Below are 14,960 nucleotides of genomic sequence, written 5' to 3'. Positions count from 1 at the left end.
TGCCCCCATTGCCCCCAATGCCCCCATTGCCCCCAATGCCCCCATTGCCCCCCATGCCCCCATTGCCCCCCCTGCCCCCATTGCCCCCAATGCCCCCATTGCCTCCAATGCCCCCAATGCCCCCAATGCCCCCAATGCCCCCATTGCCCCCAATGCCCCCAATGACCCCATTGCCCCCCATGCCCCCAATGCCCCCCAATGCCCCCATTGCCCCCATTGCCCCCAATGCCCCCATTGCCCCCATTGCACCCATTGCCCCCAATGCCCCCCATGCCCCCAATGACCCCATTGCCCCCCATTGCCCCCATTGCCCCCAATGACCCCATTGCCCCCCCTGCCCCCCCTGCCCCCCCTGCCCCCCCTGCCCCCATTGCCCCCAATGACCCCATTGCCCCCATTGCCCCCAATGCCCCCAATGCCCCCAGTGCCCCCAATGCCCCCATTGCCCCCCCTGCCCCCCCTGCCCCCATTGCCCCCAATGACCCCATTGCCCCCATTGCCCCCAATGCCCCCAATGCCCCCAGTGCCCCCAATGCCCCCATTGCCCCCCCTGCCCCCATTGCCCCCATTGCCCCCAATGTCCCCCCTGCCCCCAATGACCCCATTGCCCCCCTGCCCCCAGGCTCGGCTGCCATCAATCAGGTTGTTGCCCACCCCTCCCAGCCGCTCTCCATCACCGCCAGCGACGACCGCGGGATTCGTTTCCTGGATCACCGCACCGGTAATTAATTGGGGGTGGCTTCGTGAGCCGTAAGGGTTAATTGGGGCCGCTTCGTTAGCACTAACGAGGCGGCGGCGCCGCGCCGTCGTGCTGCAGGTCACGTGGTTCACTCCATGGTGGCACATCTGGACGCCGTCACCTGTTTGGCCATCGACCCCAATGGCGTCTTCCTCATGTCTGGCAGTGAGTGCTGCCCCATAGGGCCACCCCATAGCATCACCCCATAGCATCACCCCACAGGGAAACCCCATAGGGCCACCCCATAGCATCACCCCATAGCATCACCCCACAGGGAAACCCCATAGCATCACCCCATAGCGTCACCCCATAGCATCACCCCACAGGGAAACCCCATAGCATCACCCCATAGCGTCACCCCATAGCATCACCCCATAGGGAAACCCCATAGGGACACCCCATAGCATCACCCCATAGGGCCACCCCATAGCATCACCCCATAGGGCCACCCCATAGGGAAACCCCATAGGGACACCCCGTAGGGAAACCCTATAGGGACACCCCATAGGGTAACCCCGTAGCATCACCCCATAGGGCAACCCCATAGGGCCACCCCATAGCATCACCCCATAGGGCCACCCCACAGGGCCACCCCATAGGGCCACCCCATGGTGTCCCCAGTGTCCCCCCCCAGCGTCCCCATAATGCCCCCATTGACCCCATTACCCCCCGAAGTCCCACTGACCCCAATACCCCCAATGCCCTCCTTGACCCCAATGCCCCCATTGTCCTCAGTGCCCCCATTGACCCCAACACCCCCATTGCCCCCACTGACCCCATTGCCCCCAGTGCCCCCATTCCCCCTATTACCCCCCATTGACCCCAATGCCCCCAACACCCCCATTGCCCCCAATGCCCCCATTGCCCCCTTTTGCCCCTATTGACCTCAATGCCCCCATTGCCCTCAATGCCCCCATTGACCCCCTTGACCCCAATGCCCCCATTGACACAGTGTCCCCATTCCCTCCATTGCCCCCAATGCCCCCAATACCCCCATTGCCCCCACTGACCCCATTGCCCCCAATGCCCCCATTCCCCCCATTCCCCCCACCCCCCCATTCCCCCTATAGCCCCTTTCCCCCCCAATATCCCCCCACCCCCCCACCTTAACCCCACACGCTCCCCCCCCTCTTGCCCCCCCAACGCCCCCATTGCCCCCAATGCCCCCCTCGACCCTATTGCCCTCAATGCCCCCCTTGACCCCAATGTCCCCATTGCCCCCATTGCCCCCATTGCCCCCATTAACCCCAATGCCCCCCTTGACCCCAATGCCCCCCTTGACCCCAATGCCCCCCTTGACCCCAACACCCCCATTGACCCCAACGCCCTCATTGCCCCATTGCCCCTATTGACCCCAACACCCCCATTGCCCCCAATGCCCCCCTTGACCCCATTGCCCCCAACGCCCCCATTGACCCCAACGCCCCCATTGCCCCCAATGCCCCCATGCCCCCAATGCCCCCATGCCCCCAATGCCCCCATTCCCCCCATTCCCCCAATCCCCCCTTTCCCCCCAAATCCCCCATTGCCCCCAACGCCCCCATTGACCCCATTGCCCCCATTCCCTCCATTGCCCCCAATGCCCCCCTTGACCCCAACACCCCCATTGACCCCAATGCCCTCATTGCCCCCAATGCCCCCAATGCCCCCAATGCCCCCATTGCCCCCATTGCCCCCAATGCCCCCATTGCCCCCATTGCCCCCATTGCCCCCATTTCCCCCATTGCCCCCATTGCCCCCAATGCCCCCATTGCCCCCATTGCCCCCAATGCCCCCATTGCCCCCATTGCCCCCAATGCCCCCATTGCCCCCAATGCCCCCATTCCCCCCATTGCCCCCATTGCCCCCATTTCCCCCATTGCCCCCATTGCCCCCATTGCCCCCTATGCCCCCACTGCCCCCATTGCCCCCATTGCCCCCTATGCCCCCAATGCCCCCAATGCCCCCATTCCCCCCATTGCCCCCAATGCCCCCATTGCCCCCATTGCCCCCATTGACCCCATTGCCCCTATTGACCCCAACACCCCCATTGCCACCAATGCCCCCCTTGACCCCTTTGCCCCCAACGCCCCCATTGACCCCAACACCCCCATTACCCCCAATGGCCCCATGCCCCCAATGCCCCCATTCCCCCCATTCCCCCTATACCCCCTTTCCCCCCAAATCCCCCATTGCCCCCAACGCCCCCATTGACCCCAATGCCCCCATTCCCTCCATTGGCCCCAATGCCCCCATTGACCCCAATGCCCCCATTGCCCCCATTGACCCCATTGACCCCAACGCCCCCATTGACCCCAATGCCCCCATTGCCCCCATTGACCCCATTGACCCCAACGCCCCCATTGCCCCCAATGCCCCCATTGCCCCCATTGCCCCCAATGCCCCCATTGCCCCCAATGGCCCCATTGACCCCAATGCCCCCCTTGACCCCAATGACCCCATTCCCCCCATTGCCCCCATTGCCCCCATTGCCCCCAATGCCCCCATTGCCCCCATTCCCCCCATTGCCCCCATTGCCCCCATTGCCCCCTATGCCCCCACTGCCCCCATTGCCCCCATTGCCCCCTATGCCCCCAATGCCCCCAATGCCCCCATTCCCCCCATTGCCCCCAATGCCCCCATTGCCCCCATTGCCCCCATTGACCCCATTGCCCCTATTGACCCCAACACCCCCATTGCCACCAATGCCCCCCTTGACCCCTTTGCCCCCAACGCCCCCATTGACCCCAACACCCCCATTACCCCCAATGGCCCCATGCCCCCAATGCCCCCATTCCCCCCATTCCCCCTATACCCCCTTTCCCCCCAAATCCCCCATTGCCCCCAACGCCCCCATTGACCCCAATGCCCCCATTCCCTCCATTGGCCCCAATGCCCCCATTGACCCCAATGCCCCCATTGCCCCCATTGACCCCATTGACCCCAACGCCCCCATTGCCCCCAATGCCCCCATTGCCCCCATTGCCCCCAATGCCCCCATTGCCCCCAATGGCCCCATTGACCCCAATGCCCCCCTTGACCCCAATGACCCCATTCCCCCCATTGCCCCCATTGCCCCCATTGACTCCAATGCCCCCAATGCCCCCATTTCCCCCATTCCCCCCATTGCCCCCATTGCCCCCATTGACTCCAATGCCCCCAATGCCCCCATTGCCCCCATCCCCCCATCGCCCCCCACCCCCCCCAATCTCCCCCCACCCCCCCACCCTAACCCCCCCGCCCCCCCTCCCTCTCACCCCCCGTCGCCCCCCCCCCCAGGCCACGACTGCTCCCTGCGCCTGTGGCACCTCCCGAGCCGCTGCTGCACGCAGGAGCTGCCGGCTCACCGCCGCAAACACGACGAGGCCGTGCACGGCGTCGCCTTCCACCCCAGCCGCTCCCTCATCGCCAGCGCCGGCGCCGACGCTTTGGCCAAGGTGTTCGTCTGACCCCCCCCCTCCATTCTGCTCCCCCCCCCCATAAATATACCCTGCCCCCCCACCTTGGCCAAGGGATGAAACCGTTTTGAACCCTTTCCCCCCCCTTCGCCTTCATTACATCCCTACCCCCCCCCCAACAAACAGCCTCGGGGGGGGGGCAATGGGACAAAGGTGGGGGGGGGAGGTCAAGGTGTTCATCTGACCCCCCCCCCATTCTGCACCCCACCCCGCCCATAAAAATTCCTCCCTCCCCCCCCATGTCCTGGCCAAGGGGTGAAACCGTTTTGGACCCTTTCCCCCCTTCGCCCCTCTTTTACATCCCTACCCCCCCCCAACAAACAGCCTCGGGGGGGGGCAAAGCTGGGGGGGGGGGCGCCAAGGTGTTCGTCTGACCCCCCCCCTCCATTCTGCTCCCCCCCCCCCATAAATATACCCTGCCCCCCCACCTTGGCCAAGGGGTGAAAACCGTTTTGAACCCCTTCGCCCCTCTTTTACATCCCTACCCCCCCCCAACAAACAGCCTCGGGGGGGGCAATGGGACAAAGCTGGGGGGGGGGGTGGATTCTGATCCTATTTGTGGAGGGGGGGGGGTCTCTGTTCTCATAGGGGCACTGGGACCCCCCCCCCCCAGAGGCAGTTCTGACCCTATTTGGGGGGGTCTCTCTCCCCATAGGGTCACTGGGACCCCCCCAGGGGGATTCTGACCCTATTAGGGGCACTGGGACCCCCCCCCATGGGGGCACTTCTGACCCTATTTGGGGGGGGGTCTCAGTTCTTATAGGGTCACTGGGACCCCCCCCCCCCAGGGGGATTCTGACCCTATTAGGGCACTGGGACCCCCCCCCAGGGAGGTTCTGACCCTATTTAGGGCCCTGCCCCCCCCAGAGGCACTTCTGACCCTATTTGGGGGGGTCTCTCTCCCTATAGGGTCACTGGGACCCCCCCCAACCCCCCCATAGAGGTCCTGACCCTATTAGGGACACTGGGACGCCCCCCCATGGAGGTTCTGACCCTATTTAGGGCCCTGCCCCCCCCAGAGGCACTTCTGACCCTATTTGGGGGGGGGTCTCAGTTCTTATAGGGGCACTGGGACCCCCCCCAGGGAGGTTCTGACCCTATTTAGGGCCCTGCCCCCCCCCATGGGGGCACTTCTGACCCTATTTGGGGTCTCTGTCCCCATAGGGTCACTGCCCCCCCCCCGGGGGGGGCCATTCTGTCCCTATTTGATCCCTATTCCCCCCCCCCCGGTGCAGTTTTGCCCCCATTTCTTTGGGGGCTCTTTTACCCCCCCCCCCCCCCCCAGGGCAATTAAGTAATTAAATACCCCGCCCCCCCCCACTTTGGGGGTCTTTCTATGCCCCCCCCATCCAACACTAAAGCCCAAATTTGGGACCCCCCCCCAATTTGGGACCCCCCCCCCCCCCCAATCCTTCAGACCCCATTTCCCCTCCCCCCCCCCATTTTCAGTTTAGGGGTTTGAATCTGGGGGGGGCATTTCTCCCATCCCCCCCCCCCCCCCCCAAAAAAAACCCAAATTTGGGACCCCCCCCCCAATTTGGGACCCCCCCCCCCAATCCTTCAGACCCCATTTTGCCCCCCCCCCCCCTTTTCAATTTCTCAGTTTATGGGTTCGAAGCTGGGGGGGGGGGCAGCATTTCTCCCATTCCCCCCCCCCCCAACCAACACTAATCCCAAATTTGGGACCCCCCCCCAATTTGGGACCCCCCCCAAATTCTTCACACCCCATTTTGGGCCCCCCCCCCCATTTAGGGGTTTGAAGCTGGGGGGGGGGGGGGGACACATTTCTCCCACCCCCCCCCAAATAAAAAATAACCCCAAATTTGGGACCCCCCCCCCAATTTGGGACCCCCCCCCCCAACCCCTCAGACCCCATTTTGGGGCCCCCCCCCCCGTGTAAATTTGTACAGATCCCCCCCCCCAATTCCCCCCCCCCCGGGGGGGCCGCCTCTCTTATCACTGTGTGATATTTTGGGCCCCCCCCCCCTCGTCGTGTCCCCCCCCCCCCCCCTTTTTAGGGCCGTTTGCTTTTTATGGGGTATTTATTGGGTGTCTTTGGGGTTTTTTTTTTTGGGGTGGGGGGCGGCGGGGGGGGGACGGTTTGTGTCTCAATAAAGGAGTTTGGCAAATGGTGCGTGGTGATTGGGGGGGTTATGGGGTGGGGGTTATGGGGTGGGGGGGGGTTATGGGGTGTAGGATATGGGGTTATGGGGTTTTGGGGTGGAAGGTTATGGGGTGAGGGGGTTTATGGGGTGGGGGTTATGGGGTGGGGGGGTTATGGGGTGGGGGGTTGTGGGGTGGGGGGAGTTATGGGGTGTAGGATATGGAGTTTTGGGGTGGGAGGTTATGGGGTGGGGGGTTGTGGGGTGTAGGATATGGAGTTTTGGGGTGGGAGGTTATGGGGTGGGGGGTTGTGGGGTGTAGGATATGGGATTATGGGGTTATGGGGTGGGAGGTTATGGGGTGGGGGGTTGTGGGGTGGGGGGGTTATGGGGTGTAGGATATGGAGTTTTGGGGTGGGAGGTTATGGGGTGGGGGGGTTATGGGGTGGGATTGTTATGGGGTGGGGGGTTATGGGGTGTAGGATATGGGGTTATGGGGTTGTGGGGTCGTGAGGTTATGGGGTGGGAGGTTATGGGGTGGGGGGGGGTTATGGGATGTAGGATATGGGGTGGGGGGTTATGGGGTGGGAGGTTATGGGGTGGGGGGTTGTGGGGTGGAGGGGGTTTATGGGGTGGGGGAGGTTATGGGGTGGGAGGTTATGGGGTGGGGGGTTGTGGGAAGTAGGATATGGGGATGTGGGGTTATGGGGTTGTGAGGTTATGGGGTGGGGGGTTGTGGGGTGGGGGGAGTTATGGGGGGGGTTTATGGGGTGGGGGGGGTTATGGGGTGTAGGATATGGGATTATGGGGTTATGGGGTGGGAGGTTATGGGGTGGGGGGGTTTATGGGGTGGGGGGTTGTGGGGTGGGGGCTTATGGGGTTGTAAGGTTATGGGGTGGGAGGTTATGGGGTGGGGGGTTGTGGGGTGTAGGATATGGGATTATGGGGTTTAGGGGTGGGGGGTTATGGGGTGGGGGGGTTATGGGGTTATGGGATTATAGGATATGGGGTTATGGGGTTTTGGGGTGGGAGTTATGGGGTGGGGGGTTTATGGGGTGGGGGGTTATGGGGTTCTGAGGTTATGGGGTGGGGGGGTTGTGGGGTGCGGGGTTATGGGGTGGGGGGTTTATGGGGTGGGGGGGGTTATGGGGTGTAGGATATGGGATTATGGGGTTATGGGGTGGGAGGTTATGGGGTGGGGGGGTTTATGGGGTCGGGGGTTGTGGGGTGGGGGCTTATGGGGTTGTGAGGTTATGGGGTGGGGGTTATGGGGTGGGATTGTTATGGGGTGGGGTGGTTTATGGGGTGTAGGATATGGGATTATGGGGTTTAGGGGTGGGAGGTTATGGGGTGGGGGGGGTTATGGGGTTATGGGATGTAGGATATGGGGTGGGGGGTTTATGGGGTGGGGGATTGTGGGGTGGGGGGGTTATGGGGTGGGGGGTTGTGGGGTGTAGGATATGGGATTATGGGGTGGGAGGTTATGGGGTGGGGGGTTTATGGGGTGGGGGTTATGGGGTGGGAGGTTATGGGGTGGGATTGTTATGGGGTGGGGGGTTTATGGGGTGCAGGATATGGGGTTATGGGGTTTTGGGGTGGGAGGTTATGGGGTGGGATTGTTATGGGGTGGGGGGGTTATGGGGTGTAGGATATGGGGTTATGCGGTTTTGGGGTGGGAGGTTATGGGGTGGGGGGGTTATGGGGTGTAGGATATGGGGTTATGGGGTTATGGGGTGGGAGGTTATGGGGTGGGGGGTTGTGGGGTGGGGGGAGTTATGGGGGGGGTTTATGGGGTGGGGGTTTATGGGGTGGGGGTTTATGGGGTGGGGGGGGTTATGGGGTGTAGGATATGGGATTATGGGGTTTTGGGGTGGGGGGTTATGGGGTGGGGGGGTTTATGGGGTGGGGGGTTGTGGGGTGGGGGCTTATGGGGTTGTGAGGTTATGGGGTGGGGGTTATGGGGTGGGGGTTATGGGATGGGGGGGTTTATGGGGTGGGGGGTTGTGGGGTGGGGGCTTATGGGGTTGTGAGGTTATGGGGTGGGAGGTTATGGGGTGGGGGGTTGTGGGGTGTAGGATATGGGATTATGGGGTTATGGGGTGGGGGGTTATGGGGTGGGGGGGTTATGGGGTTATGGGATATAGGATATGGGGTGGGGGTTATGGGGTGGGATTGTTATGGGGTGGGGGAGGTTATGGGGTGTAGGATATGGGATTATGGGGTTATGGGGTGGGAGGTTATGGGGTGGGGGGGTTTATGGGGTGGGGGGTTGTGGGGTGGCGGCTTATGGGGTTGTGAGGTTATGGGGTGGGAGGTTATGGGGGGGGTTATGGGGTGGGATTGTTATGGGGTGGGGGGGGTTATGGGGTGTAGGATATGGGATTATGGGGTTATGGGGTGTGAGTTATGGGGTGGGGGGTTTATGGGGTGTAGGATATGGGGTTATGGGGTTTTGGGGTGGAAGGTTATGGGGTGGGATTGTTATGGGGTGGGGGGTTGTGGGGTGGGGGGAGTTATGGGGTGTAGGATATGGAGTTTTGGGGTGGGAGGTTATGGGGTGGGATTGTTATGGGGTGGGGGGTTTATGGGGTGCAGGATATGGGGTTATGGGGTTTTGGGGTGGGAGGTTATGGGGTGGAAGGTTATGGGGTGGGAGTTATGGGGTGGGGGGGTTATGGGGTTGTGAGGTTATGGGGTGAGGGGTTTATTGGGTGGGGGGTTATGGGGGTGTAGGATATGGGGTTATGGGGTTTTGGGGTGGGAGGTTATGGGGTGGGATTGTTATGGGGTGGGGGGGTTTATGGGGTGGGGGGTTGTGGGGTGCGGGGTTATGGGGTGGGAGGTTATGGGGTGGGGGGTTGTGGGGTGGGGGGAGTTATGGGGTGTAGGATATGGAGTTTTGGGGTGGGAGGTTATGGGGTGGGGGGTTGTGGGGTGGGGGGTTATGGGGTGTAGGATATGGGATTATGGGGTTATGGGGTGGGAGTTATGGGGTGGGGGGTTTATGGGACTGTGAGGTTATGGGGTGGGGGGGTTATGGGGTGGGGGAGGTTATGGGGTTGGGGGTTATGGGGTGGGGGGTTATGGGATGTAGGATATGGGGTTGTGATGTTATGGGGTGGGAGGTTATGGGGTGGAGTTATGGGATACAGGATATGGGGACGTGGGATCCGAGGTTATGGGGTTATGGGCCGGGCCATTTATGGGGTCATGGCGGCGGTTCTGACAGTGGGGTTTTTTTTTTGGGGGGGGGGGGGTCCCATGGTCACGTGGTCCCGCCGTCACCCCGTGGTCCCGTCGCCGCCGTCCCGTCGCGGCCCCCCCTCGATGGGACCCACAGCACCGCCCCCCCCCCACCCCGCGTCACGTGACTCCCCCCCCCCGCCCCCCCCCCCCAGCGGTGTCCTTTGTGCCCCCCCTGCAAGGACGGCGGAGGAGGATGAGAGCCCTGAGGGTGCGGGGGGGCTTTTGGGGTCGGGGGGGTCCTGTGGGGTGGGGGGGGTCTTATGGGGTCGGGGGGTCCTATGGGGTGGGGGGCTCTATGGGGTGGGGGGTCCTGTGGAGTTTGGGACACTTATGGGGTGGGGGGGGTCTTATGGGGTGTGGGACACTTATGGGGTGGGGGGGGTCTTATGGGGTGGGGGGGTCTTATGGGATCGGGGGGGTCCTATGGGGTGGGGGGCACTATAGGGTCGGGGGAGGGATACTTTGGGATGGGGGCTCTATGGGGCTGGAGGAGTCTTATGGGGTCGGGGGGGTCCCATGGGGTGGGGGGGGGTCGTATGGGGTGGGGGATCCTGTGGAGTTTGGGACACTTATGGGGTGGGGGGTCTTATGGGGTGGGGGGCACTATGGGGTCCGGGGGGGGGGGAACTTTGGGATGGGGGCTTTTTGGGGCTGGGGGGGCCTTATGGGGTCGGGGGGGTCCTAGGGGGTCAGGGGGGGTCTTATGGGGTCGGGGGGGTCCTATAGGGTGGGTGGGGGTCCTATGGGGCAGGGGGGGTCCTATGGGGTGGGGGGGCTCTATGGGGTGGGGGGGGTCCTAGGGGGTGGAGGGGGTCCTATGGTGTCGGGGGGCTCAATGGGGTGGGGGGGGGTCTTATGGGGTGGGGGGGTCCTGTGGAGTTTGGGACACTTTTGGGGTGGGGGGGGGTCCTATGGGGTGGGGGGCCTTATAGGGCGGGGGGGCACTATGGGGTGGGGGGTGGGTCGTATGGGGTGGGGGTCCTATGGAGTTTGGGACACTTATGGGGTGGGGGGTCTTATGGGGTGGGGGACATGATGGGGTGGGGGGGTCTTAAGGGGTCGGGGGGGTCCTATAGGGTGAGGGGCTCCTATAGGGTGGGTGGGGGTCCTATGGGGCGTGGGACACTTTTGGGGTGGGGGGGTCTTATGGGGTGGGGGGCATGATGGGGTGGGGGGGTGTTATGGGGTCGGGGGGGTCCTATAGGGTGAGGGGCTCCTATAGGGTGGGTGGGGGTCCTATGGGGCAGGGGGGGTCCTATGGGGTCGGGGGGGGGGAATACTTTGGGATGGGGGCACTATGGGGTGGGGGGCAGGGGTCTTATGGGGTGGGGGGGTCCTATAGAGTTTGGGACACTTATGGGGTGGGGGGCACTATGGGGTCGGGGGGAGGGGGGAATACTTTGGGATGGGGGCTCTATGGGGCTGGGGGGGGTCTTATGGGGTGGGGAGGGTCCTATGGGGTGGGGGGCACTATGGGGTGGGGGGGGGTCGTATGGGTTGGGGGGTCCTGTGGAGTTTGGGACACTTATGGGGTGGGGGGTCTTATGGGGTCGGGGGGATCCTATAGGGTGGGTGGGGGTCCTATGGGGCAGGGGGGGTCCTATGGGGTGGGGGGGCTCTATGGGGCTGGGGGGGCCTTATGGGGTCGGGGGGGTCCTAGGGGGTGGGGGGGGGGTCTTATGGGGTGGGGGGGTCCTGTGGAGTTTGGGCCCCTATGGGGTGGGGTGGGGGTCCTATGGGGTCTGGGGGGGGCTTATGGGGTGGGGGGGGGCACTGTGGGGGGGGTTGCTATGGGGGGGGTTATAGGGGGGTTGGGGGGGGGAAATAGGGCTTTTTTTGGGGGGGGGGTCGTTATGGGAGGGTCGTATGGGGGGGGCCTCTATGGGAGAGTCTTTGTGGGGGGGTCATTGGAGTGGGGGTCGTATGGGGGGGTCATACAGGGAGGGGGTGGGGGGTCAAATGGGGGGGGTCTCTATAGGAGGGTTTTTTGGGGGGGGGTCATTATGGGGGGGGGTCTCTATGGGGGGGGGTCATTCTGAGGGGTTCTATGGGTGGGGGGGGTCCTATGGGGGGGGTTTCGGGGGGGGCTTTCTATGGGAGAATTTTTGAGGGGGGGGGGTCACGCTGGGGGGGGGTCATTATGAACAGCTATGGGGGGGGGTCTTATAAAGGAGGGGGGGGGGTTTCTTGGAGGGGTTTTTATGGGGGGGTTTATGGGGCTATGGGAGGGGGGGGGGGTCTGAACCTTTTGTGCCCCCCCCCCCCCCTAAATAAAGGCTGCTCCTCTGTGGTTGCTGCGCCCCCCCCCGGCCCCCCCCACCCCCCGGCGGATTCACAACCGCGTCCATGAACACCAAAAGATTTTCCAGGTGGGGGGGGGGGCACCAAAATATGGGGGGGGGGCACAAATATATGGGGGGGGGGGGCAGTAAAATATTGGGGGGGGGGCATCGAAATATGGGGGGGGCACTGAAATATGGGGGGCACAAATATATGGGGGGGGAGCAAAATGTGGGGGGGGGGGTGAAATATGGGGGGGCACCAATTTATGGGGGGGGGAGTAAAATGGGAGGGGGGCATCGAAATATGGGGGGGCACAAATATATGGGGGGGGGGGCACAAAAATATGGGGAGTCAAAATGTGGGGGGGGCATCAAAATATGGGGAGGGGGCACCAATGTGTGGGGGGGGCACTGAAATATGGGGGGGGGAGTAAAATATGGGGGGGGGAATTAATTGGGGGGTGGGGTAATTAATTGGGGGTGGGGTAATTAGTTGGGGATGGGGTAATTAATTGGGGGTGGGATAATTAATTAGGGGGTGGGGTACTTAATTAGGGGTGGTGTAGTTAATTGGGGGTGGGGTAATTAATTGGGGGTGTGGTAATTAATTGGGTGGGGTAATTGATTGGGGGTGGGGTAATTAATGATGGGGTGGGGTAATTAATTGGGGGGTGGGGTAATTGGGGGGTAGGGTAATTAATTGGGGGCAGGGGTAATTAATTGGGGGTGGGATAATTAATGAGGGGGTGGGGTAATTAATGACGGGTGGGGTAATTAATGATGGGGTGGGGTAATTAATTGGGGGTGGGGTAATTAATGAGGGGGTGGGGTAATTAATGACGGGTGGGGTAATTAATTAGGGGTGGGGTAATTGGGTGGGTAATTAATGAAGGGGTGGGGAAATTGATTGGGGGTTGGGTAATTAATTGGGGATGGGATAATTAATTAGGGGATGGGGTACTTAATTAGGGGTGGTGTAGTTAATTGGGGGTGGGGTAATTAATTGGGTGGGGTAATTAATTGGGGGGAGGGGTAATTAATTAGGGGGTGGGGGTAATTGGGGGCAAAGGTGTGGGGGTAATTAGGGGGAGTAATTAATTTGGGGGGGGGGTAGGGGTGATTTGGGAGTGGGGGTAATTAGTTTTGGGGTGGGGTTAATTGGGGGCGGGGGTGATTAATTTGGGGGGGTAATTAATTTGGGGGGGGGTGATTAATTTGGGGGGGTGGGGGGTAATTGGGGGCTGGGTTCCTTTGGGGTGGGGGTTATTGGAGGCGTTGGGGTGGGGGGGATTCATTTGGGGGGGGTTAATTAATTCGGGGGGAGGTTAATTAATTTGGGGAGGGGGTAATTAATTAGGGGGGAGGTTAATTAATTTGGGGGTGCCCCCCCCAGGAGGACAACGGGCTCCCGGTGCACCTGAAGGGGGGGGCGATGGACTCGGCTCTGTACCACCTGACCACCCTCATCTGCTCTGTGGGTACGAGGGGGGGGGGCACCGCCCCACATCCCATAATAACCACATCCACCCCATCATGGATCCCCTTTGAACCCCATTGACCCCATAACCCCAATGTCCCCATGACCCCATTGACCCCATTGACCACAATGACCTCAATGTCCCCAGTGACCCCATAACCCCACAATGTCCCCCATGACCCCAATGTCCCCATTGACCCCAATGACCCCATAACCCCACAATGACCCCAATGACCCCATAATCCCACAATGTCCCCATTGACCACAATGACCCCAGTGACCCCATAACCCCACAATGTCCCGATTGACCCCCCAATGTCCCCAACGTCCCCAATGTCCCCATTGACCCCATAACCCCACAATGACCCCAATGACCCCATTGACCCCAATGACCCCATAACCCCACAATGACCCCATTGACCCCATAACCCCACAATGACCCCAATGCCCCCATTGACCCCAATGACCCCATAACCCCACAATGTCCCCATGACCCCAATGTCCCCATGACCCCAATGTCCCCATTGACCCCATTGACCCCATTGACCCCAATGACCCCATAACCCCACAATGTCCCCATGACCCCAATGTCCCCATTGACCCCATTGACCCCAATGACCCCAATGACCCCATAACCCCACAATGTCCCCAATGTCCCCAATGACCCCAATGCCCCAATTGACCCCAATGACTCCATTGACTCCATAACCCCACAATGACCCCAATGACCCCATTGACCCCAATGACCCCATAACCCCACAATGACCCCTATGACCCCAATGTCCCCAATGACCCCATAACCCCACAATGCTCCCATTGACCCCAATGTCCCCACTGACCCCAATGACCCCACAATGCCCCCATTGACCCAGCTGACCCTACAACCCCATTATGTCCCATAACCCCACAATGTCCCCATTGACCCCAATGTCCCCATTAACCCCATTGACCCCAATGACCCCAATGACCCCATAACCCCACAATGTCCCCAATGTCCCCAGTGACCCCATAACCCCACAATGACCCCCATGACCCCAATGTCCCCATTGATCCCATTGACCCCATTGACCCCAATGACCCCAATGACCCCAATGCCCCCATTGACCCCAATGACCCCATAACCCCACAATGTCCCCATGACCCCAATGTCCCCATTGATCCCATTGACCCCATTGACCCCAATGACCCCAATGACCCCAATGCCCCCATTGACCCCAATGACCCCATAACCCCACAATGTCCCCATGACCCCAATGCCCCCATTGACCCCAATGACCCCATAACCCCACAGTGTCCCCAATGTCCCCAATGACCCCATAACCCCACAATGTCCCCATGACCCCATAACCCCACAATGTCCCCAATGTCCCCAGTGACCCCATAACCCCACAATGACCCCCATGACCCCAATGTCCCCATTGACCCCAATGTCCCCATTGACCCCATAACCCCACAATGCCCCCATTGACCCCAATGACCCCAATGTCCCCAATGACCCCATAACCCCACAATGTCCCCACAGGCACCTGCTATTCCCTCTGGTGTTTGGCTCAGGCCTCCAGGCCGAAGAAACCCTAAAAGGGGGACGGGGTGGGGGGGGACGGACGGACAGACGGACAGACGGACCCCCCCCCGGGACGGTGACAATAAATGACACTTCATTAATTAACGATGCTG

General features: G+C 61.6%; 2 protein-coding genes across 2 annotated transcripts in view; both read left to right on the top strand.

The window, feature by feature from the left end:
- STRN4 (striatin 4) overlaps positions 1–4,290 on the top strand; it is a 34,744-nt gene extending 30,454 nt beyond the window's left edge. Inside the window, exons 15-17 of the mRNA XM_090130040.1 lie at positions 623–721; positions 818–904; positions 3,998–4,290. Of these exons, the coding sequence (XP_089986166.1) occupies positions 623–721; positions 818–904; positions 3,998–4,167 (356 nt within the window). The 3' untranslated portion in view covers positions 4,168–4,290. The remainder of the gene's footprint in view (positions 1–622; positions 722–817; positions 905–3,997) is intronic.
- Positions 4,291–9,698: 5,408 nt separating this feature from the next.
- Positions 9,699–14,952, top strand: LOC149913386 (cytochrome c oxidase subunit 7A1, mitochondrial-like). The gene is made up of 4 exons (XM_090130044.1): positions 9,699–9,732; positions 11,801–11,893; positions 13,200–13,284; positions 14,806–14,952. Exons 1-4 carry the CDS (start codon positions 9,718–9,720, stop codon positions 14,859–14,861), a joined length of 249 nt encoding a protein of 82 aa, XP_089986170.1. The 5' UTR covers positions 9,699–9,717; the 3' UTR covers positions 14,862–14,952.
- The last annotated feature ends 8 nt before the right edge of the window (positions 14,953–14,960 follow it).

This window comes from Phasianus colchicus, chromosome 38 (genome assembly GCF_987193195.1).
Source record: "Phasianus colchicus chromosome 38, bPhaCol1.hap1.1, whole genome shotgun sequence".
NCBI classification, from domain to species: domain Eukaryota; kingdom Metazoa; phylum Chordata; class Aves; order Galliformes; family Phasianidae; genus Phasianus; species Phasianus colchicus.
This window is presented reverse-complemented; position numbering and strand designations above follow the sequence as displayed.